The sequence below is a fragment of the Gavia stellata genome, chromosome 37 (assembly GCF_030936135.1).
Source record: "Gavia stellata isolate bGavSte3 chromosome 37, bGavSte3.hap2, whole genome shotgun sequence".
Lineage (NCBI taxonomy): Eukaryota > Metazoa > Chordata > Aves > Gaviiformes > Gaviidae > Gavia > Gavia stellata.
Window position 1 is genome coordinate 1,163,712 of NC_082630.1, and position 22,165 is coordinate 1,185,876.

A 22,165-nucleotide genomic window follows, 5' to 3' on the forward strand; every position below is an offset into this window, starting at 1 on the left:
AAGGCGCCTTGTGCTGGGTCCACTTGAGACGGACGTGTTGTGTGCACACGGGATGATTTCTTTGGCCCTACCCCAAATGGAGAGTCTCACTGTGACTTTTGACGACCTTTCAGCAAGGTCTCAAAGTCCAGCGAAGGGGCTGTATGAAAAGCCATGGGAAGTGGAGCTCCAAGGACAGAGACCGCTTTTCAAGCTCGTGTCGCTGCTCCTTGGTACATAGTTGCTCTGAATGAGCAAACTCCATAGAAAAGATGAAATTTGAGGATCTCTTGCTGGAAATTGGTGGCTTTGGCAGATTCCAGATTTTGATTTTGTTTATCCTCTGCCTCCCAAGAATCAACCTTCCCATGCATTTCCTGCTGCACAATTTTCTTGCTGCTACCCCCGCTCATCACTGTGCAATTCCACACCAAGAGGCATTTGCGAACCTCACCATGGAGGAAGTTCTGCTCATCAGCATCCCCCGGGAGCCCGACGGCACTTTCAGGTCCTGTGAGATGTTCTCGCAGCCTCAGTTTCACCTGCTGCTCAACTCCTCTCTGCAACCAGAAAACAACTCCATCATCCAGCACTGCCAGCACGGATGGGTCTATGACCACTCGCAGTTCACCTCCACCATCTCCACCCAGGTAACGCCTGGCCTGCGATCTAGCCAAATGTGAAATTAGCTCAGTGTTTTGAGGAGCAGATGGAGAAGTGTTTGCTGGGTGCACAGAGTCAGAGGGGAACCTTTGCATTTCAACCAGTGGAAATGACTTGTTTAGAGATTTTCTGGGATGGGGAAGCTCTCCGAAGCTCAGAGTTAGAAGCCAACATTTATTAGTATTAGTATTAGTATTAGTATTAGTATTAGTATTAGTATAAGTATTAGCATTAGCATTAGCATTAGCATTAGCATTAGTATTAGCATCAGCATCAGTATCAGTATCAGTATCAGTATTATTACGAGCATCTTGCTTAGACTGATAGAAGCCAACATTTCTCGTTGTAAGCATCTTAATTTCTCCAGGTGATTGAGAGGTTGGAGGGGGCAGGGGGAAGACAGACATACAGGATATTCTCTGCTGGGGCCACATGGCATTTGCACAGGATTACGCCCTATCAGGATTTCATATGAGCCCGTGACTTGCTTTCTTGATTTTCCAAACACTTTGTAGCTTCTATTCCCTTGTCCACCCCTCCTCACTGATCTCCGGCTTCCCCGCCTCTTCCCCCCAGGATCGTGCTGCGTCTCTTCTCTTACCACCAGCGTCTCTCGCTGTCAAGCCAAATGTGCCCTCAAAGGGCCTCCCGCCGAGATGCAGCGTGCTGGCCAGCCATACCCTTGAGCCTGCCCAAGGTCCCTGCCCATCAAACATTAACCACCGGCCTTCCGAAACGCCTTGCTAAGGCTCACAGTGATACCTCTGGGTGGTAAAGCTTTACCTTCCTTGAAAGGAGACCCAAAGCACAGGAGGGACCACTTGGTCAGACAAAAGGGGCACGGCTGGGTTTGAAGCGATGGCAGCTGACTGTCTCATTGAGAGCAGGGCCAAGTCTCAACCTAGAGCTGGTGCCTCCTCCCCACCACGCAACCACCCCTGGTTTTGGCAGGCACGGAGGTGAGGGTCATCAGGTCTGTACCTGATTTCTGCACTGTTTCAGGAAGAAAAGTGTGAAGCACCCTTGGGGGGAAAGGCAGAGGGTGCTCTGCAGCATGGATGCTGAGCATGGAGCCTCGTGGTGCTGCACCCACGGTGCAGTGGGCTCAGGGCACGTTCAAGGGGCCAGGGCTTTCTCTGGAGTCTTCTGCTCTTGCAGCGAGAAAGGTTGCTCAAGGTCTGGCTGGCCTCGTCAGAGGGGCTGTGAGGCTGGGTTGATGATTAAATTAACTTTTGCCAAGCTTGCACGTATAGAAAATTAACCCTGCAGCTTGGGCACGGCTTTCGGTAATGATTAGCGACATCTGCACCTCCGAGAAAGTAGAATGATGCTCATTAACTTAATTAGGAAGAATGTCTAGACCAACTTCTCAGTAAGAAATCAGTGGGTTGGGATCAGGACCAAGTATTTGGTCTGACTCCCTCTCTGCCCTCCTTCCTCCCCGCACGGACAACTCCACAGGACACTGGTCAGGGCAACGGTAACTGGGTATCAACACGACATTCCCTAATGATGGTTGAGGCACGTCTCTAGCTCACTGCAGTGCGGCACCCTGCAAACCCCCATCTCGCCAGGGCAAGCCCAGGAGCGTGACAGAAGGAGCTAGGGGAGACATGCACCCGAGCAGGCTGAGCGCCGCTATCGCAGGGGTCAGGAGAGGAAAAAGGGGATCTCTCCATGATGAGTGGTAGCCAGGAAAGCTTTCCGATGCCCAACAAGTGTCCACGGAGAGGCTGTCACAGTGGGGACAGAAAACCGGGAGGCCTCTGAGTTTTGTAAGATGCAGCCTTACATTTTTCAGGATTCCAGCACTGTCCTATGTGCAGTTTAGTGCAGGATTCTACCCCTCAATCAGATTCGGCCCATATAAATTGCAAGACATGATGGCTGACCACCGGAGGGAAGGGGTGTGAAAAGGCAACTGGGCACTAAGTGTCATTTGGGTCTTGTGTTTCAGTGGGACCTCGTGTGCGAGCAGCGCGGACTGAACCAGGCGACTGCAACCTTCTTCTTCATTGGTGTTACGATGGGGGCCGTGGTATTCGGATACCTTTCAGACAGGTTTGACCCCTTTCAGGCTGTTCCTCCAGGGCTTCAGTTTCATGACGAGAACTTCACAAACCTGTGACCTGCAAAAGGCAATCAGAAGGGCAGAGAAAGGAGAAAACACAATCATACAATAGAACGAGAGGAAACGGCCTCAAGTTGCGCCAGGGGAGGTTCAGGCTGGATATTGGGAAAAATGTCTTTCCTGAGAGAGTGGTGAAGCATTGGAAGAGGCTGCCCAGGGAGGTGGTGGAGTCACCATCCCTGGAGGTGTTCAAGGGATGTGTGGACGTGGCACTGCGGGACATGGTTTAGTGGGCACGGTGGGGTTGGGTTGGTGGTTGGACTTGATGATCTTATGGGTCTTTTCCAACCTTAATGATTCTGTGATTCTCCGTGATTCTGTAAAAGGAGAATCCAGCCTTTCACATGAAAATTGCATTAAAGTCATACTGGGAAGCAACGCAGGGGCTAAATGCTCCATGGATCAGCCAGTTAGCAGCCCACCAGAGAAAGCACTTTGGCCTTGGTTAGGAGTAAGGTCAACTGCAGCAATGACCACAACGCTGTGGTCAGCATTGCTGCAGGAACAGTAAAAACCGAAAAAAAATCCACTGTCTGTGAGCCCGATTTCAGAAAAGACAACTAAAAAAGGAGAAAGTTGGCTAAAACAAAACCAAAACAAGAGGCTAAAAGAGTTAACTCCTTGCAAGTTATATGGAAATTGGTTAAGGACACCCAAGTGAGGGGCTCAGAGCAAATGCATGCCATAGCTGAAAAAAAAAGTGTCTCCAGAAAGCAAAAACTGACTCTACTTACTAGAGTAAGAGTTCTTCTTCTTACTAGAGAAGCAGCATAAAGAAGGTTATTAGAAGCAGGAAGGCATTGCTCGAGGAAGAGGCAACGAGGAAAACAGCAACAAATCTCCTCTCTCTGGTCAAATGTCAGAATGTGATAATGTAAACCTGAAAAAAATCTGAGTAATAACCTAGAAAGGGCATCAATTAAGAAATTAAATATTTTCGCAAACGGCAGAACCAGGAAACCTCCCAGAGAATACGTAGTGCAAGCATGCGATCGTGATGTGCTATTCACGGTGTGCTATTCATTATTTAATGCCCGAGTTTCCTGCGCAGGAAACTGCTTCCCAATTTCCTTCCTCCGGGAGCAAACAAGCATTAGTGTTCGGCAGGCTACAAAATCACTGCAGAGCAGAGGGGAACCAGCTCACAGTACGAAGCACCCAGTGCTGAAGATGGGACTTTTTACATCCATACCTTTGCGTACATCAGTACACTTTTACAAGGACCCAAGACACCTGGCTGATCTTCGGCCAGCGTGTCTTGGCTTTGTATCCAAAATGGTTTTCTAGCACAGTGGAGGGAAAGAAATTCAGAATCATGAAAGGGAGCGGGACAAGATAAGGCAGAAGAGAAGGTCTCTGCTAGAGCAAAATGAAAAATAATTTGTTTTTCAAATGGACTGTGAGGGGGAAGAGACGATCAGGGCGGAAAAGGAGCATCTGGAAATAAAAAGGCTGTAGTGTGAGACATAAATGTGTTTGTGCTCAGAGTGGGAGAACGTGTAGGGGCAGGTGTTGGAGCTGGAGCTGTGAAATAAGCTGATAGAAGAAAGCAGGGAGAAACACAGCAGGTGAATGCCAGCAAACTGCCAGGAGCAGGGAGTGGTCATCCCAGAGCCCCGCAGGACCTTGGCGATGGAAAAGCCGGAACACTGTTGGCATTGTGTGACCTCCGCAGCAGAGGGCTGGGCAGGTACGGTGTACCAAATGGGTTTTAAACTCATTTCCAAAAAAAAGATCTCAGGAACTACGCTCCAGGCAGCCTGACATCTATCCGTACCGGGCAAATTAGTAAGAACTGTTCGGAAAGACTGAGTCGGTGGCCGGACGGGTGGATGTGACATAGCAGTGAAGAATCGGCAGGTTTTTTGCAAAAGATTCATGCCTTACAGAATCACAGAACCATTAAGATTGGCAAAGACCTTTAAGATCATCAAGTCCAATCATCAGAAGACTCCACAACCTCTTTGGCCAATCTGTTCCTGGTTCCAATTACCCTTAGGGTATTCTTCTTTCCTTTTTTTCTTGTGTTTAAGTGGAATTTCCTGTATTTCAACCTGTAGCCATCCCATCTGATCCTTTCCCTGGGCACCATTGATGGCTGGGTCATACATACTGGATTTCTTTGAACGCACTAACAGGCACGTGAACAGGGGAGATACCATCTACATGGATTTCAAGAAGTTTCCTTACCAAAGGCTCCTAAAGAAACTGAGCTGCCCTAGGATGAGAAGGAAGGCCTCTGCATGACTAAATAATTGACTAAAAGCCAGGAAGGCGAGGGGAGCTGTGAGTGTTCAGTTGTGACAATGGAGGGAGACCTCTGGGGACCTGTGCTTGGATCTGTGTGGTTTTCAGCACATTTATAAATTATCTGGAAAAGGAGTGAGCAGGGAGGTGATGCTGAGTGACCGGGCTGGTAGAGATGAGATCTGAGTGTGGAGAACTTCAGAAGGAGCTTAAAGAGCTCTGTGACTGGATGGGAGCATCAGAAGACAAAATTTCAGGGTAGATTAATCTAAAAGAAAAAGAGAAACATTTAAAACTGAGGCCTCTGAGCTGACCACAGCTGCTCAGGGGCAGGACTTCGGGGTTATGACAGGCAGCTGTAGGCAAACATCCCCACAGCAATGAGTGGTGGCTGGGGAAGCAAATGGAAAATCAAGAATCACTAGGAAAGGAATATAAAATTAAAGATAATATCACTGCGCAGTAACATGTAAGCGCGTGGTGGCCCCACACCTTGAATACTGCGTGCGGTTTTGATTTCCCTTCACTCTCCTTCCCCATCTCGAAAGGATACAGAAGAAACGGAGAAAATTCGGAGAAGCTAACAAAAACGACCAAGTCATGGCTTGACTGCCAGCACTGACGTGCCCTGCCCACCTGAGCTACCCGGCCACGCGGGTCACGTCAGGAAAGGCTCGCAGCCCATGTCATCGCAGTGCATCCAGTGAATGTGCAGTAAATTTGTCAGATCTGTTAAACCTCAGGCGCCGTGCCGCCCATCTCCCCTAAGACCCCTTAAAAGCTCATGTCCCATTAGCAACCTTCCTTTCTACAACGGAGAAGAGGTTCCGCTTCTTTGTGCTAACAGTAACGCAGAGATTTCATCTCTAGCGCTCCAGGGTGAAAACCATCTGGTCCTGGCGTTTTGCTACGGTTCAGGTTCCTTTTGTTCTAAGCCTCTGCAGACATTTGGATTTGAGAACAGCTCTACTGACAAATTTTATCCTGGTAAAACCCTCCAACAACCTTCACTGTGAGCATGTATATGCAAAAAATATATATATATATCTTGTTTCTGTTATTGTCTGCTCTTTTCCAAACACTCCTTTTGTACCTTGTCCTTGTACTGAACTGGCTGTATGATGCTTTGGCAGACTTCCAGATTGGGATATTTATGAAAATAGCTTTTTAATTAATTTTTATGCTTGTGCAGTTTGCTCCTTTTATTATATTTTCTGCATTTAATCTTTCAGAGGTTGTGCTTTCCTACCTCTCCCTTTGAAGACAATTTTAACAGCATTCTTTCCAGCGGCCTCCCTGTATCCTGCAGGTCAATCCTGCCAGCTCGCCTCTGGTTTCCCTAGCAGGTGGCATGCATCCGCTGAGAGAGTCTAGTAAAGGGTCCATAAATAGCTGCCTTGCGCCCTGCAGGGAATCTTATGGATTTATATCCTTCTTACTGTATTTTCAAGAAAAATCTTCATTTAAAAAGCGTATCTTCTTTCTTAGGCAGTCACCCTATTGGAAACCGGATCCAGCTCTGGTGTGTTTCTGGGTGTTTGCTGCTCCGACCCAGGGGCATTACGATGACTTTTGCAAACTGGCTCTGCTTAAATTTCAAAAGAGATCCAGCGAACTGCCCAGGCCCAAGCCACAAGCTGTTTTTTTCTCCAACAGATTCATTAACTAGCTGCAGCATTAAGTCATTTATGATCATTTTTAGGAATGTTATTGTGGCCTTATGTGCCGGCACATCACTTTTTCCCCTGGAGCAACCGTTCTTGCCACCATCCTTCTCAGGTGGCCACTAAGAGAGCCCTAATGCCAGAATCAGACCAGGATTTCAGTCCCTATAGAGTGAAAAATACCTGTTGACAGGGTCAATTTACTACTCCAGTTTGAACCCAAGCTTTCGTCACATGCAGTTCTGATGTTCATCAGAAGACTGATGCCTTGTGCTCCATTTTGATTTTTAGATTCTCATAGGTTGTTCATAGGAATACATACAGACATATTTCTGTGTGTCTCTGTGTGTATATACACGTACATTTGTGTGTATTTGATTTTCTGTATTCCTCCACACTCTCCACATAGGACTCTGCACCAGGGGTAAGACGGTCCTACAACTTCCAAAACCTTGGGGAACGACCTCCTGGCAGGTTCCTCATAGACCCCTTGCGACATCAGGGCTATTGGCACATGTGGGCTGACAATTGGATTCCTGTTATTTTCCTTTGGGATCTTCATCTTCCTTCCAAGGATCGGGGTGAAAGTGTCACGGCTCGCTCTCCTCCTCGAGAGCGGTGGCAGTGGCTGGTCCTGAGTGCGCTACGGGAGGAGGACATGCTGAGTCAGGCGTGGGGACAGCCATTGGAGGGAGCTGGGTGTGCCAGCAGCGTGGGATTTCAAGCTGACATCACTGCCTTTCATGATGGTGTTGATCAGGGGAGCCTGATGTATTGCTTTGATCAGTGCTGCTCTCTCCATCAGAGAGCCTCGTGCCCGATGCTCACGGGGCAGGCTGGCCCTCTGAACGGGATTGCACCACTGTGGCACCAGCTACATCCCGAGCTGTTTCCTCCTCGCTGGGGCGTTGCATCTTGCGCTCTTTGCAGACCAGGCAGTGTTTTCATTTTCCTTCTCGAGTCTCTGGTTTGCCCCATTTCAAACCCTACTCCTGGGACAGGTTTCCAGCCGCTGTAACCCAGCCTGTGCTCGTGGCAGGTTCGGACGGAAAGCCATGCTCCTGCTGTCGCTGGTGTGCTCTCTCGTATTTGGGATGCTGAGCGCCGCCTCCGTTTCCTACAGCATGCTGGTCATCACGCGGACACTCACCGGGGTGGCCCTGAGCGGCGTCTCCCTTATCGTATTGCCTTTGGGTAAGTATGTGGGGGTTTGTGGGTGCCCAGTCGTACAGGGGGACTTCTGACAGGCCGTGGGTAGGTAGGGGTTTGTCTACCAGACAGGGCAGAGCTAGTAGAAACAGGAGTTTGGAAATCGTTATGATGTGTGCAATCTCACTATAGGCACCTAAAAGAACAGCCCCCTCGGGAGGATCCAAGAATCACGATTTTCTGTTAGTCTAATTAATGCTTTAACAGTCTACTCAAAATATAACCACCACTTATTAGTACTTCTGTTGCAACATTAACACTTGCAATCCATGCTACCCCATTCCTCTTAAGGTTCATCAGTAATGCAATAAAAGCCATAGACCAAAGTATCAGCCCCTTTCCTCTGATACTGAGTTCTCACCCTTCAAACACACCGTTAAGACAATTCATCAGCGTTGCCGTGCCCTCAGCGGGAGGAGGACGGTGTGTCCTTCTTGGGGTGTTTCTACCTCCGCAGTCTTGAGTTTGCTCACTGTTTTCCTAAGTTCCCAATCTGTATTTTTAGAAAGAGTGGGGGGAAAGAACCAGAAAAAAAAAAAAAAAATCATACAGAGCTAGGCGAAACTGAAGCTGAAGAATTTAGGTAATTATATAACAAAAAGAAGCTCCAAACATCAGGGTACCCAAGAGAGCACTGGATGGTTTTGTAGATACGGTTGGGACGTACTACGCAAGACTCGTTGTACCCAAGAGCAAGTTACAGGTGCAGTAAAGATTTCCAGGATTTTTGCAGATACAGCCAAAATCAAGGTAAAATGGCTTCAATACTGGAGAAGTCCACACAAGACCAGAAATCCCAAAGCCTGCTATGGTTTTTTATTGTTATAAAGGTTGTTGCCTGCAAGGCAAAGCAGAGCTTGCGAGGGACATTTCTGATTGTTAGAGGTTGTAGCAAGGTGTGCAGATCTTTGGAGGAAAATTGGCTTTTAGTGCACACACACAAAGGAGACCACATTCTATTCTGGCTTTACATGTGCATTAGTGTCTACTTTGGGTAGATTCCACATGAATGACAAGTTGTCTTAATATATTTCTTTCATCTGGAATAATGGCAGTGAAATGGGAAACTGCAGGCAAGATGGATAGGGGAAAAAAATTACCAGTATGATGAAGATGACCATTTGAATGCTACTAAATGGGATAAAAAAAAAGTATCACCTCAGGTGCTTTTAGCACTGTTTCTTACTATATGTCCAGTATTTCTTCTTTTAAGGCTTTACTTTAGTTGCTTACAGCTTTGCAAGAGGTTAAGCATTGTGGATGAACGTTTTAAATGCGCCGTATGTCGGCCAAACAGTGGAAGTCTCCTGGAGGAGAAGACCAGGGGTGTTACCTCGCTTTGCCCTTGCTAAAAAGCCCTGCAGACCCCTTCCTGGAGAAGTCCGGGTTGTCCCAGCTGAACACTGCCTCCCTCTTGCAGTATGCTGTGGACATACAGCACCGCACCTTCTCCGGGATCCTGACTAGCATCTTCTGGAGCATCGGGAACATGCTGCTGGCCATGGTAGCGTACTTGGTGCGGGAATGGCACTGGCTATTAGTGGCCGTAACAGGACCTTGTCTTCTGAGCGTTGTCTGCCTGTGGTGAGTGCAGCGACCTGCGGCCGGACGGCTGGTGGGGATGGGAGCGGGCTGTGATGTGCCTCCTCTGCTCTGTGAGCGTGGCAAATGTTGCAACGCTGATCCTAGGATTGGCTCCAGCAAAGAGCAGCAGGACTCGTCTGCGTCCTGCACTCGGATTGCCCAGGCACGGCAGCTCTTGAAAACTGGAGTGGCCTGGGTTTCATCTCTCCTCGCCTCCGAGAAGGCTAGGAGCCCAGGTCGCACCACGGCTTTGGGGACACGGAGGAGGCAGGACTGGGGCTGAGGCCAGGCGTTTGGGGGACAGCGCAAAGGAGCAGCATTTGGGCTGTGAGCACTGCCAGATGTGGCTCAGAGCAAGCAACGAGTTCCCAATAAAGGGAGGCAGGGCCAGGACAGATCCCTGACTTTAATCCCTGGTAGACTAACGAGAAATAATTTATCCATCCTCTGTCCGCACCTCCTTGGGGAGGATGCCTCTGGTACCAATTTTTCCATATGAGCCAGTGACATCTCCAGGCTAGGTCAGGTGCATTTATCTCTGCATGTCCCACGGTCTTTCTCAGCTGTGTATCCATCCCGACGGGTCAAATACATCCGCTTTCCGTGGGCTATTTCCCTCCTGTAGCCTTACTTAAGAAATAGCTAACATCTCTTAAGCCTTAAAAGAGGAGATTGTTCATTTAATCAAAGAAACTTATTTTCCTTCTTCATTTTTTCACGTAGTAACACAGACTAGAATACAGGGTGGATTCGCTGATACCGTGACTGTAATGTGAAGTGGATCAACTTATCTGATGATCCAAAACAGTCCTTTGAATAAGCAGCTCCATTTCCCGGCTGGGGAAAAGTCCCGTGTTGAAATAAGCAAGAAGGTATTCCCACAACTGCCCCACTGAAAACATTCAGAAATGGGGGTCTGGGCCTCCTCCACCTTCGGGTGGTTGGTTAGTTCCTCTTGGACATTGGCGTGGTGGTGGGCCACGCTGCAGAAATCACAGACGTGCCTCTCGGGGCAATGGGGAGATGGAAACCACGCGGAACAAGCTCTGATTGTTAGACACACGGGCCCCAAAACTGTATGCATAATCGCTGAGCAGAAAGAGTGAAATCCAAATGCTAAAGTGCCTTTCAGCTGCCATCAAACAGTCTTCTAGAGACTATGGTTTGCCTGCTTACTATGTCTGTCTGTCAGCACGAAGCAGTAGATTAAATAGCTGCACAGCTATTTGAAAAATTTCAAATAATACTTACAAAAAATGGGATATAAACCGATGCTGTTGATAACCAATGGCTCAAAAAGATGCATTGTTTCACTGGTGATGAGGGTTTTCTGGCAAAGAGTAACATCTGGTATTTCGCTGATCAAGCCCGACACAACTGAAATACGTGTTCCGCTGACTCTTTGAGTTTGAGTTGTTTTGCTTTTTCTCTAGGACAACCAGCCATAAAAAAATTTGAGTCCTGGGAAGTGCTGAAATTCACAGATACATTTGGACCCACCCTTTCCAGGATAGCTGATTTTTGTTTTTTTCTCTTATGTTAATGCCTTTTACGGAGATCAGTTCTCCAACAAATTATACTGTAGTCTGATCAAAATTCAAGCACCCAAGAGGTCAGTGATTGTTGGATAATTAAAAGTCCCTGAAGTATGGAATCAAGACCTAATTTAGCACACTCTGTAGATACTCTTGACACCGTGTCAGAACTCAGCTGAGACATCAGACAACCAAAAGACATAATATTGTACTCTGGAGATGGCAGCAACGAGTGCAAAATGCCATCTTTCCCTCTTTATATTTCCCAAGGTGCCTGGAGCTACAGGCTTATGGGAAGGAGTTGAAAACTCTCCAGAAGACCAGTTCTGCAAATGTTTTTGCTCTACACATCCTTTTCAGCTACTGCTCGAATAGTGACAGCAGTTGTTCATTAGATTTTTTGGTAACCTCATTTAGGGCACGTCAATCACCAACAGCTTATAGGGAACTGGTCTCGGACCGCTCCAGCGGGAGACTCCAGTGAGAGATTTTTTGACAACTGTGTGACGTCAGTAGACCTCAAACCCACGTAATTCTTCAAGGTTGTAAGTCTTCCCACTGACTGCACAGGACGCTCAGCTGAAAGTCTCCGTGAGAACAGCGGATTCTGTTTTCTACTTCTCTTGGGGACAGGTTTGGTGAGCAGGAGGTAGGTGTTGGCTGCTCGAGCAGAATGTAGCCACTGTGGGGTATTTCCAATGTCTTCTGGACGCTGACCGCTATGCAGACCCACAAAACACCATGTACCCTCTAGGCCAGATGGGCAGCCGTGAACTGCAACCAGATGCAAGATCAGAGAGGAGTCCGAGAATGGGGAGTTGCAGGTGCTAATTTATGACAAATGCTGGAGCAGACAGAAAAATAAGAGTCACAGGATCTCCACCCTACACAGGTCTGCTAAGCAGTTGCTAATTAGCTCTACAGCAGTACAGCATCCCTTGTCGCTCAATGACTAGCACGGATGCTTCACTGCGGGCCACAGCCGCAATGATTTAGACCCCAGATGACTGTCTAGTGCAGAAGGCTTTGATTATTGTGAAAAACACATTATTTTAGCAATTAACAAAGTATAGAGCCCACTAAATCCTTTCTACATAGAAATTTTTTATATCCTACAATTTCAAAGTTTAAAGAGTCCCAAAAAGCATGAATCTGTAAATATAAGCTCTCTGGGGCCAATTTTAATTGATAAGAGTTTGAAACTTCAACCAGATCAGAAAATTCAAGCTTTGATCAAAGATCCCATGATAAAAACTTTGGCTAGACATACCTCAGTTAGCAGACTGTACTCCTTTAAGGGTAGAACAGCATGCACGTGTAACAAGGGTGTCCCATTACTCTTATTCTCACGCACCACAGTTGCTATTTTTAGCTGAGGTTGGAGTCGAATAGAGAAGACCCCTCTCTTTGGCCAGGGCCATGTACGTGGGGTGGAAAACGCGGAGCGCCAACAGGAACGCTGTCTTCTCTCCTCGTACCAGGTGGGTCCCAGAGTCTGCCCGGTGGCTCATAGCCAATGGCAAGGTGAAACAAGCTCACAGGCATCTGCTCAGGTGTGCAAGAATGAACGGAAGGAAAGACTTTGCTGTCTCATCAGAGGTGAGAAAATGAAGATCCAGACACATGTTCTTCCTCTCCCATTTTCTCTCTCTCTCTCTCTGACTTCTGTTGGATACCTGAAGCAATGCTCAGCCTGCAGTGTGATCTGTGGGGCACTGTGGTCCGCAGGGTGCCGTGCTCCATGTTACTCTAGAAAGCAGCTACATCCACTCCTAAAGGTAAAGCAGCAGCTCAGCTCCCATAAGGCCAGAAACCCCCTTCGTTAGGTGGAGCGTCTTTCCATTCATTATGGCCATGACAAGAAGCCTCAATGCACTGGACGCTGGATAAAATATGCAGCGAGAAAGAAGCATAGCCTGTAAAGAAATAGGGCAGAGGCATCATTCCCAGAGCAGAGAGGAGAGTATGCAGGTGCCTGAGCAATTTGTGCAGCTTAGCGTTTGCCGTCTTGGTTGCCGTAGTGTTTGCCAAGCGTTGGTACAGCGCTAGTGGAAAGCAGACGCACATTAATAGCGTGTAGTTAGCGTATTTTCTCTCATATTGCACTTGAGATACTGGGGGTAGTGTTACCCAAAAACGTAAAAGCTAGTCCACCTCAGGCTGCGTTTAGCGTACCTGTGAATCTGGAAGAGCATCAGCCATAGCGCCCCAGGGGCAAATGCGGGTTTAAAGAATGTTTGGCAAAATCAACTTTTTCCCCTGGCTAAAGCTCTGCTCTCAAGTCAGTCATGGCTCTTCCAGCAGTTTTAAAGGAATGTGGCAAGGGTGAGGCGTTGGGCGAGGTGGGCATGTACCCACTGGTTTGAATCCATTTTTGCTTGACCCCAGAGGTGTAAAGGATGGAGCGAAGATGCTCAGCTAGATGACTGAACAAATAAAGGGGAAGGAGAACCCTAAAAAATAGCCACCTATTTTCAACTCCAAAGCTCAGGGTGTGAGGCTGATCTGGAGATCTTCATCTTGTGCTGAGTTCTATCTTAAAAATGTATTTTTGCATTCGGACTCACAAATGTTGAGACCTTGGTCCATGACGCTTACTTAAGGACGTGGTGGTGGCTCCAGGGGATGGTGATAAGCTCGAGTGACATCCTCGCTCCAGGGAGGACTCAAGGTCCCGGCAGAAGCTGGTTTCTCCCTCTGGAGAGACACCAGAGCATAGTCAGTGCTCACAACTACCCTTCACAGCCAGGCTTGGAGGGCTGCGCCTCTGTCACCTCTGACTAATGTGGTCCACATGATTTGTCTCGATCTTCTCAAGAGCAACAAAACTCAGCTGTGAAATCCAGCGGGTGCAGAAGTTTGTGGTTCATTAAACATCAATCTGTCCTCTAATGTCCATCGGTTTTCCTCGTACAAAAAGAGGAAGATGGGAAACCCCTGGCACCGGCACAGGAGCCCTGTGCTTTGCTGTCACGGTCCAGCTGCATCTCGGTGTGCACCCAGTGCTCCTGCAACCACACCGCTGCCTTATCCTGGCCAGCATGCCATTTTTTAACAGCGGTTTCTTAATACCTGTTGAAGAGGTGGTTAGCCCTTTTGATTCACAACAGAAACATGTTGTTTAACCATGTGAGAAATTATGAATTTACTGGTTGTGGCAGAGACGAGTTGAGTGTGACTCTTCCTTGCCTTTAATCAAGCTAGTAGCTCTGACTAAATATGTAAAAATATCAAGTTATAACCTCTGTCGTTCAGCCCTGGCTGATGACTCTGTCTTTCAGACTGCAGTGTTTCACAGGGAAGGGCACGGGCTTGCACCCTCATACCATCTCTAGGGTTAGGAAACGTAGCTGGGGCTTCCCCACTGTCTCAGCCTGGCACCGTCACACCACACCGCGACCACCGGGCCACGATCAAGAAAGGTTTGCAGTTGTGACACCTTGCTGGCTTCATCAGCTTTATAGGGACATACTTGTTTTTTTCTCGTCCATAGCCAAATACGCAGGCAACACAGAACTGCCTGATTCTAGTTTGCTTCATTGACTTGACCGTGCATCAGTGTGTTTTGATGGTTTGTTAAGGCAACTGATTTTCCTTAGTTCAGAAGACTGAACTTTGAGAGACGTAAAATTGCCACACAACTGCACAGCCCATTACTGACATATTCTCAGGTATAATAACATTGCCTTATAGTACCGATTAAGGAATTTCCCAGTGTGAAATTCTTTTTTCAGTATGAAAAGCTTTGTCACTTACCCAAAAAACTGCAAAGAACAGTATGCAATTAGAAATAAAATCTTAGTTTTTCCCTAGTGAAACATGCTGTTACTTAGAGCTATCCTCTTCCCTTTCCTAACGCTTTCTTTCATTTTGTACAATTCTTTTAACCAGAGACCATGTGGGCCTGGGATTTCTCTTTTATTAGGTATTTCCACAAATCCTCAGCCCCATAACTGTTCAGCACCATCTTAATTGTAGGTGAGTGCTGCAGGCCTGCAGATTCCCTCACCCTCTTCCCTCCCCAGCCATCACTGAATTATGTGCTTGTTAAGTTTCTTGGGGTTCTTAATGTCTTATGTTACCCCTCTTAATAGCAAATCATGCAACTTAAAGAGAGGACAGACTGCCATCAGGGTAACCTGAATCTGATACTGAAGTTCTCAGCATTGCAGAAGTAGTCTGTTATCAGTGCTATGATTCATCCTACGCATTGGGATGAAAAGACTTCTCATTTGGCCGTGAAAAAGGTTTAAAAAAAAAAAAAAAAGGTAAAAGTTTAAAAAAATAACTGACTTGCCATACTGCAGTATTAACAAAAGTTACCAGATCCAGGGATAGGTGTAGAGAAATAAAAGGAAAACATGGGTTCAACAAAATGCTAGGTAATGTGGGAGGTGCTAAACAGACAGACACCCTGTCTGGTTCGGAGAGTCCCCGAACGTCTGGAGGTGGTGACATTTCTGGGGGAATATCTCTACATGCTTGCCCAGCTCTGCTGTAGGCTCCACTGCAGGATGCTGTTGGAGACAGGGCATGGGAGGAGATGATCCTCTGGTCCAAGATGCTGCGGGCCCTCTTCATCCAGCTAAGCTGTAGGTTCCTATGCGGCTCTGCAGCTGGGATTAAGTATTTATGCAAAAGCTTTGGCCGAGGCTTTGCTCGTTCCGAAGAGGGTATTGATTTGAGAATACGTGTAACTAGTTAACCAGGCTCTCTCCTCAAGGTTTCCTGTGACACCTCACCTAATCGATTTTAACTGTCCTGCCCTGCCCTTGCCGATGATTTTTGGACACGGTGAAGCAAGGCTGTCCTGAGAGGCATTCATCTCTCCCAACGTTAGATGTCCACATCGTCACTGTCTGCAGTCTCCTTTAGAGTCTGCAGTCTGATGAACAGCAGATGGAGGCTAGCACGCCATTCTTCTGACCGAAGGCGGTCGTTTGCTCTAGGATGGAAGGACTCCATCACTTCCACTGGAGATCTCCATTAACTACCCAGTGAGCCTACGGCAACTGGCGTAGGTACAGCTGCATTGCAGACCCGTAGTTGTGCAAATCTCTTACATCTCAGCCAGTGAGTAGAACTTACCAACCCTCCTGGTACTTACCCCTCAATCGATTGCTAAAAGACTTAGTGAATAAGTGCGCTCTTCTTCCTTACGGACAGGGCTCACTTCTCAGCGCCTGACTTTTTTATATACTCCGTATTTAGATAGACAGATATACAAATAACCACACTTTATATAAATGCACTCATGAGAATAAAGCGTGCAGTTCACTGTTAGCTCCTGTCCGAGACCTGACAGGCAACCACATGGGGAAGAGGGTGGAACTGGCCAACGCTGACTTTGCTAACACCATGAGCTGCCGTTTTTCTGCAAGCCTTTCTGCCACATGGGGCATGTAGGTAAGAGGGAAGAAGGGGACCCGGGAAGAAAAAGAGGTCTAGAATGGCAGGCAATCTATAAAGCTGTAGGAAGACGTGCCTCTAACAACGTACGCCCAGAGAATTGTTCTGCAATGGGAACGTACGGAAAATCCAAGGTGGAGCTGGAGCTGGGAAGAGATAAGGCCCCAGCCTGTCTAGGGTTTCATGTTTGGATCCTAAAAGTACAGCAGCTGAGCTATTTCCTTCTTTCCACCTCTCCCAGGCCCTCAGAAGGATGGCAACAGACAGAAAGCCAGAAGGGAGTTACTCCTACATCAGCTTGTTCAGGACACCAGTCCTGCGGAAGATCTCTCTGTGTTCTGGGGCTGTGTGGTAAGCGGCGTCACTTCTCACAGGGGATTTGTCCTGCAGTTCCCCGGCTGGATTTCCCTAATCCCCATCTCCACACGCTCCTTGCAGGTTTGGTGTTGCCTTCTCTTATTACGGCATGAGCATGAACCTAACGGGCTTTGGGCTCAACATGTATCTCTCCCAGTTTGTCTTTGGCGTCATTGAGATTCCAGCCAAGATGATCATGTACGTGCTGGTGAATCGAGTTGGACGACGGCAGAGTCAGGCGTGGGCACTCATCCTGACCGGACTATGCATAGGAGCCAACGTCATCATTCCCAAGCGTGAGACGCTCTTCTGCTATGTGCAGTACTTGCTAAAGGGGAGGTTTCCGTTCTGTGCAGTGCTAGAGAAGAACCGTAGATCTTGCCCACAGGCAGTTCTGTACAGAGATGTCCTCCACCTAAAGGGCATCTGTGGGCCAAGGTTGCTAATGTGGGCTAGCCCTAATATCTGGTGGCAACAGATGGTCTCCAGTCACTGGGAAGTGGCTAGTAAGGGTCCAGGGATGGCAAGGTGACGTGCCTATCTTTATTATAGACATTGTCCAATGGGGAATGTCAAGACCTATCCTTTCATCAGTTCAGCTCCCACTCAGGCTAACAGTTACCGAACCTACTGATCCAGACTTTGGAGACAGCAGCTCCAAGGCCACGAAGATCCCTGCTTTGTCTGCGGGAGCATTGAACCTTCTTCCTTCTTGTACCTGAGGCCAGAAGAAGCTTCCTCCTGGAGGCTGCTCTTTGACCATTGTCATAAATGTCTTTTTTTTTGTCCTCCTAGCCCTCACCTCCTTGCGCTCTGTAGTAGCCATTATGGGCAAAGGTTTCTCCGAAGCTGCATTCACTACCGTCTTCTTGTACACCTCCGAGCTCTACCCCACCGTGCTGAGGTAAGAGATGCCCCTCGCCCGAGTGCACAACCACAGCCTCGGTGGGATGTCGCCCTCAGGTCTTCGACATCAGGACAGCAAGACGTGCTGTTGGCTAGACTGCAGGACTGATGCCTTGCCTCTAGAAGTAGCAGGTTCGGGGGATTACACATACTCACAAGAAAGGGGCAGAAAGCCCCTTTTTTCACCTGGGTTATGCGTGGTTAGGTTATGTTGATAGGGAGAGGTATCGAAAGGTGAGGAGTATTCTGTGGGGGAAGATTTTTGGACTCCATAACCATCTGTGCTTAGTAAAGTCTTAGTGCTCTGTGATAATCTGCCAAAAACTGTTAAAAGACCCCGAAAATAATCATTTGAAATACCAAGTTTTATAAGGGACGCATACTACCACACGTTTGACAGTCTTCTGGACATCAGATGATATTAAAGCAGGGATTACCTACCCTTTCTGGAGGAAAAAGAGGGCTTGTTTGAAATAGCTGGGTGACGGTGACATAAAACCAGATTTAGCATCAGCGTAGTTTGGGATATAGCTGAGAGTCATGGAGGGAATCACCTCAGTGGTTTCTTTGTGGAAGTCGGAAAAAACCCTCATGGATCGCAGCAGGCCTGGTGGCTTATTTCACCTCTGTCCCTCCCTGCCCAGAGAGCCCTTCTCTGCCATCGAGTCCTTTAACTTTCACTGGTCTGCTGCATGTGGGCAACGATGCATATTTAAACCAAAACGGGCACGCTGATCTGCTACTTTTCTTCTCAGATTGGTTTGTATTTTTACGTGCTGAAAGACACTGACAGATAAATACAAAAATGTCAGTTCCTTCTGCAGTACTCGCTCTGCATAAGCACAAGTCAGCCCTGGGATCCTTGTTGTCAGTGTGAAATGCCACCCATCCCCTGAAAATTAGTAAGTGGAATAGGTCCTGGGTCTTATTTTTGGCCTCCTCTCCAAGCTCTCCGAGACTTACAGCTACAGCGGGACCACAAGTGCTCACGGGCATCCCTAGTACATGCCACCTGCCTAGAAGTACCTGGCAGAAGGAAGGGCTTAGGTTTGCTCTCAGCAGATCAGAGGACTTACTAGGGGATGGGTAGAAAACGCACTCGGGGTTTCAGACATTTAAAGTGTAAACGACTTTAGAGCAGATTATTTTTAGTGTGGGACTGCAGCTTCTTTCTCATAATAGACCTATTCCTCACAGCAGCTATGGTTACTCTCTGGGAAATACTATTGTTGTAGGAAGATACGAAGAAAGAAAAAAAACCAACCTAGAAAAAACCTGGCAGAGGAAAAAGCTGGGGGGAAAAAAGCCTCAGCACTTATAGAAAAATGGGGGAAGGGGCAGAGGGTCTGTGCTTTTTCCCAAGGTCTGATATGACCCGTCTCTTTCTCATGGTGGTCTGCACCACCACGGTGCCCTGCCTTTCCAGGCAGAACGGGATGGGGTACACCTCCTTCGTGGCACGCCTCGGCGGGGCTCTGGCCCCACTTGTGTTTCTGCTGGATGGGGTGTGGAGGTCTCTGCCCGAGGTGACGTACTGCGGTGTCGCAGTGTGCTGCGGCTCGGTGGCCTTCCTGCTCCCAGAGACGCTCAACCTGCGCCTGCCTGAGGGCGTCGAGGACATCGAGAAGGCACAGTGAGTCAGCTCCATCCTGCCCTGCACCTGGAGGCTGCGGAGAGAGGCGGGGACATCCCTCTCTGCCACTGTAATTCCCCATCTGTGGGTGGCCGCAGATGAAGGGACAGCCCGGTGGGGATCGGGGCTGTCAGGCAGGAACGACTGCTCTTCCGTCCATCAGCCCAAAAGCGCCTTCTTTTCTTCCAGAGTGAAAGGGCCGCCACAAATCAGTGCTCCCGAGGGCATGCCGCTCCAGTCTCTGCCGAAGTGAGCGACTCCGTGGGACAGCCACTGCGTAGGACTGCAAAACTGTGTCAACAAAAGAGCCTTTACTGTCCACCTAGCCTCCCTCTGCAGGGAAGTGGGACTGAGGGCACTGGAGGAAGGAGGCGGATCACGAAACCAGCTGCAGGGAGCTACCCCACTCTGTAGGGTGGCCGGGGGCAAGAATGCAGCGGTCTAACAGGGCGCGGAAATAAAGGCACCCTCTGCTACGCTCTTCCAGTCTTTGGCCTCGTTGGACTAGCAGCACCTTTCAGATCACCGCACAGCCCTCCAGAAACCGGTCTACACGCCACAAGAAAGGCAACGCAGCAATAAAAAATACTGAGCGTGAATCATATGAAACCAAATAATCTCAAATAAATCTAACGGGATGGTGGATAAAGCGTAAACCGTAGGTACAAATATTTCTTGAATTTGGAAATGCTCTGGACATTTTTCACGCTGAGGCTCAAAGCCAGCAAAAAAGCACAAGCAGGAATCTCACCGAGAATGGGGCAACTGCAAGCATTTGTCCCACATATAGGAAGAAGAAAAAAAATCCTTTGCAGATTATTTAGATCTAGTGTGTATACGATAAGTATCCTTTAAGCTAAAATAAAAAAAAAAACCTCACTACAGGAACTGTTGCATGGAATATTAAATAATTCATTATTGGACTTCAGTCTGCTTACTGGTCTAACACATTGATCTTAAACGTACGGAACGCCTTTGCCTCTTGCACTTCTGCAAACAACAGAGACAAGCCACCAAATGATCTATAAATTTGGAACCCTGGCAAACAGCACTTTCCTAAATTGGGAAGGGGGAATGGCCTCGGCATCCGAACCCCAGGCGCCTGGTGATTCCCGGGGCTGGGAGGCGTTTGAAGCTAAGCCCCACACCGCCCTGCGAGGAGAACGCAAACTGAGGACGCATCTGGAAGCGGGTGAAGAAGCCCACCCAATCCCAGGTCAACGAGCGCCTCCTGGTAGAAATAAGCTGCCTAGCAAAATTGTATACATCACCCTTTTGCTTTAAGGCAACAAAAGGAAAGCAAACTCCTCAGAACCACCCTAAGGCTGAGATAATTTTGCGTCTTATTTCTGTCTTAAAGATTGGGTCAAATAACCTGCCAAATTGCTGGGAAAAGTGCACGGCCTTGGGTTCATCAGCGGCAGACCAGAGCTAATAACCAGCTAGCCGCAACACGCTAACATTAATAATAGAGCAGAAAATACCTTCAAAAGCGCCACGGGCAGAGCGCTTGTTTGGGGACCTTTCCAGGGCATTCCCCTACCTACAGCAAATAGGTGCTGGAGATACCCCAAGGTGCTGGTGCCACGAGGCAGGAGGCCAGCGGTGCCAAAGAGTAGAAATTAGTAGAAACTTCCAGGTTTGGACAAGCCTGGTATCTCTCGCTAGTTCACATTTAGGAATTGCAGGAGTTTTCACATCTCTATATGCCTGCGAGTATAATACATTCTATTTGTAAGGCTGTCATCAGTTTCTGACCTGGGAGCGGTACAGCCTCACCGTCTTTTGGCCATCCTGCCAGCTGCCGTCGGAGAGCTGGAAAGGACGTTTTCCCTTGGTCGGCAGAGGAGCCTGAGCAGGTTAATGCACTTTCTTCTGAGCCGTGCAGGACAGGGGGCAAGACAAGCTGTGAAATCCACTTTGGCACAACCCAGCAAGTGCCAGTCCGGGGGAACTTTCGATAGAGAAGGTCAAATTTCGCTCCAGAGCAGGAGAAAGGTGCGATGTAATGTCCTGATTTCTTCCCCATCTCTTTAGTCTTGTCAAAAGGACAACAGAGGGGGCCCCAAATTAATGGGGTTGGGGGTTGGCAGTTCCCATTCCCACTCTGCCTGCACAGGAGCACACCCACAGGCTTTTCCTCACGGACCAAAGTGTGCACTAAAAAACTACCGGGGCTCACTTCTACATGGCAGGGTTGAGACAACATTGCTTTAAAAGCCTTTTCTTTTTCTTGGGGAGGTATTTTAAGCTCTGATTGTTCCTGGTTTACATTCGGGAAAAAACTTTTCGCTTCAAAAAGACTAAATTCGGTATCCCAAGTTTCATCCCGGTAACAAATAGGATACACGATAGCGTGCCAGTTTAACAGCCTCTGCTTTGGCATTCTGTCCAAGTTGATAAAACTTTGAATGTTGTTATCATCCGTTTGGTGTTCTGTATTTTCCTTAGACTATTAATAAAATCGGTGTTTTATTATGTCAGCTTAGAAACACTAATTGTTGTCCCCGTCCAGAATTCTTTCAAGGTGAAAAGCATTTAATTAAAAACATTTTTAACAATTCAGCAGGAGAAAATGAGATAGCAGCCATTTTTTAAATTAATTTTTCTGTCCATGAATCACATCTAACACCTTGTGCTGTGGAAGAAGAAAAGGCAGTGACATCAGTGCGCAGGTCACGATCAATCTACCGCACATCTGAGTCTCCTTCAGCAAAATGTTCTTGATTTGTTGGAAGTACATCATGATTTCTAGCAACCAACATGAGTGTGCAATGCTGATGTCATCCCTCATACAGCGTCCGTAGGAAAAAACAGGACATTAACCAACCCAAGAACTCACAGTTTT

At 47.9% G+C, this 22,165-nt stretch overlaps 1 protein-coding gene across 1 annotated transcript; it reads left to right on the top strand.

The window, feature by feature from the left end:
* Positions 1-251: 251 nt before the first annotated feature.
* SLC22A7 (solute carrier family 22 member 7) lies at positions 252-19,570 on the top strand. The gene is made up of 10 exons (XM_059832969.1): positions 252-629; positions 2,600-2,703; positions 7,724-7,886; positions 9,314-9,477; positions 12,494-12,611; positions 16,663-16,772; positions 16,860-17,074; positions 17,574-17,682; positions 19,111-19,317; positions 19,507-19,570. The coding sequence occupies exons 1-10, from the start codon at positions 252-254 to the stop codon at positions 19,568-19,570; spliced, it is 1,632 nt and encodes a 543-aa protein (XP_059688952.1).
* Positions 19,571-22,165: the final 2,595 nt, after the last annotated feature.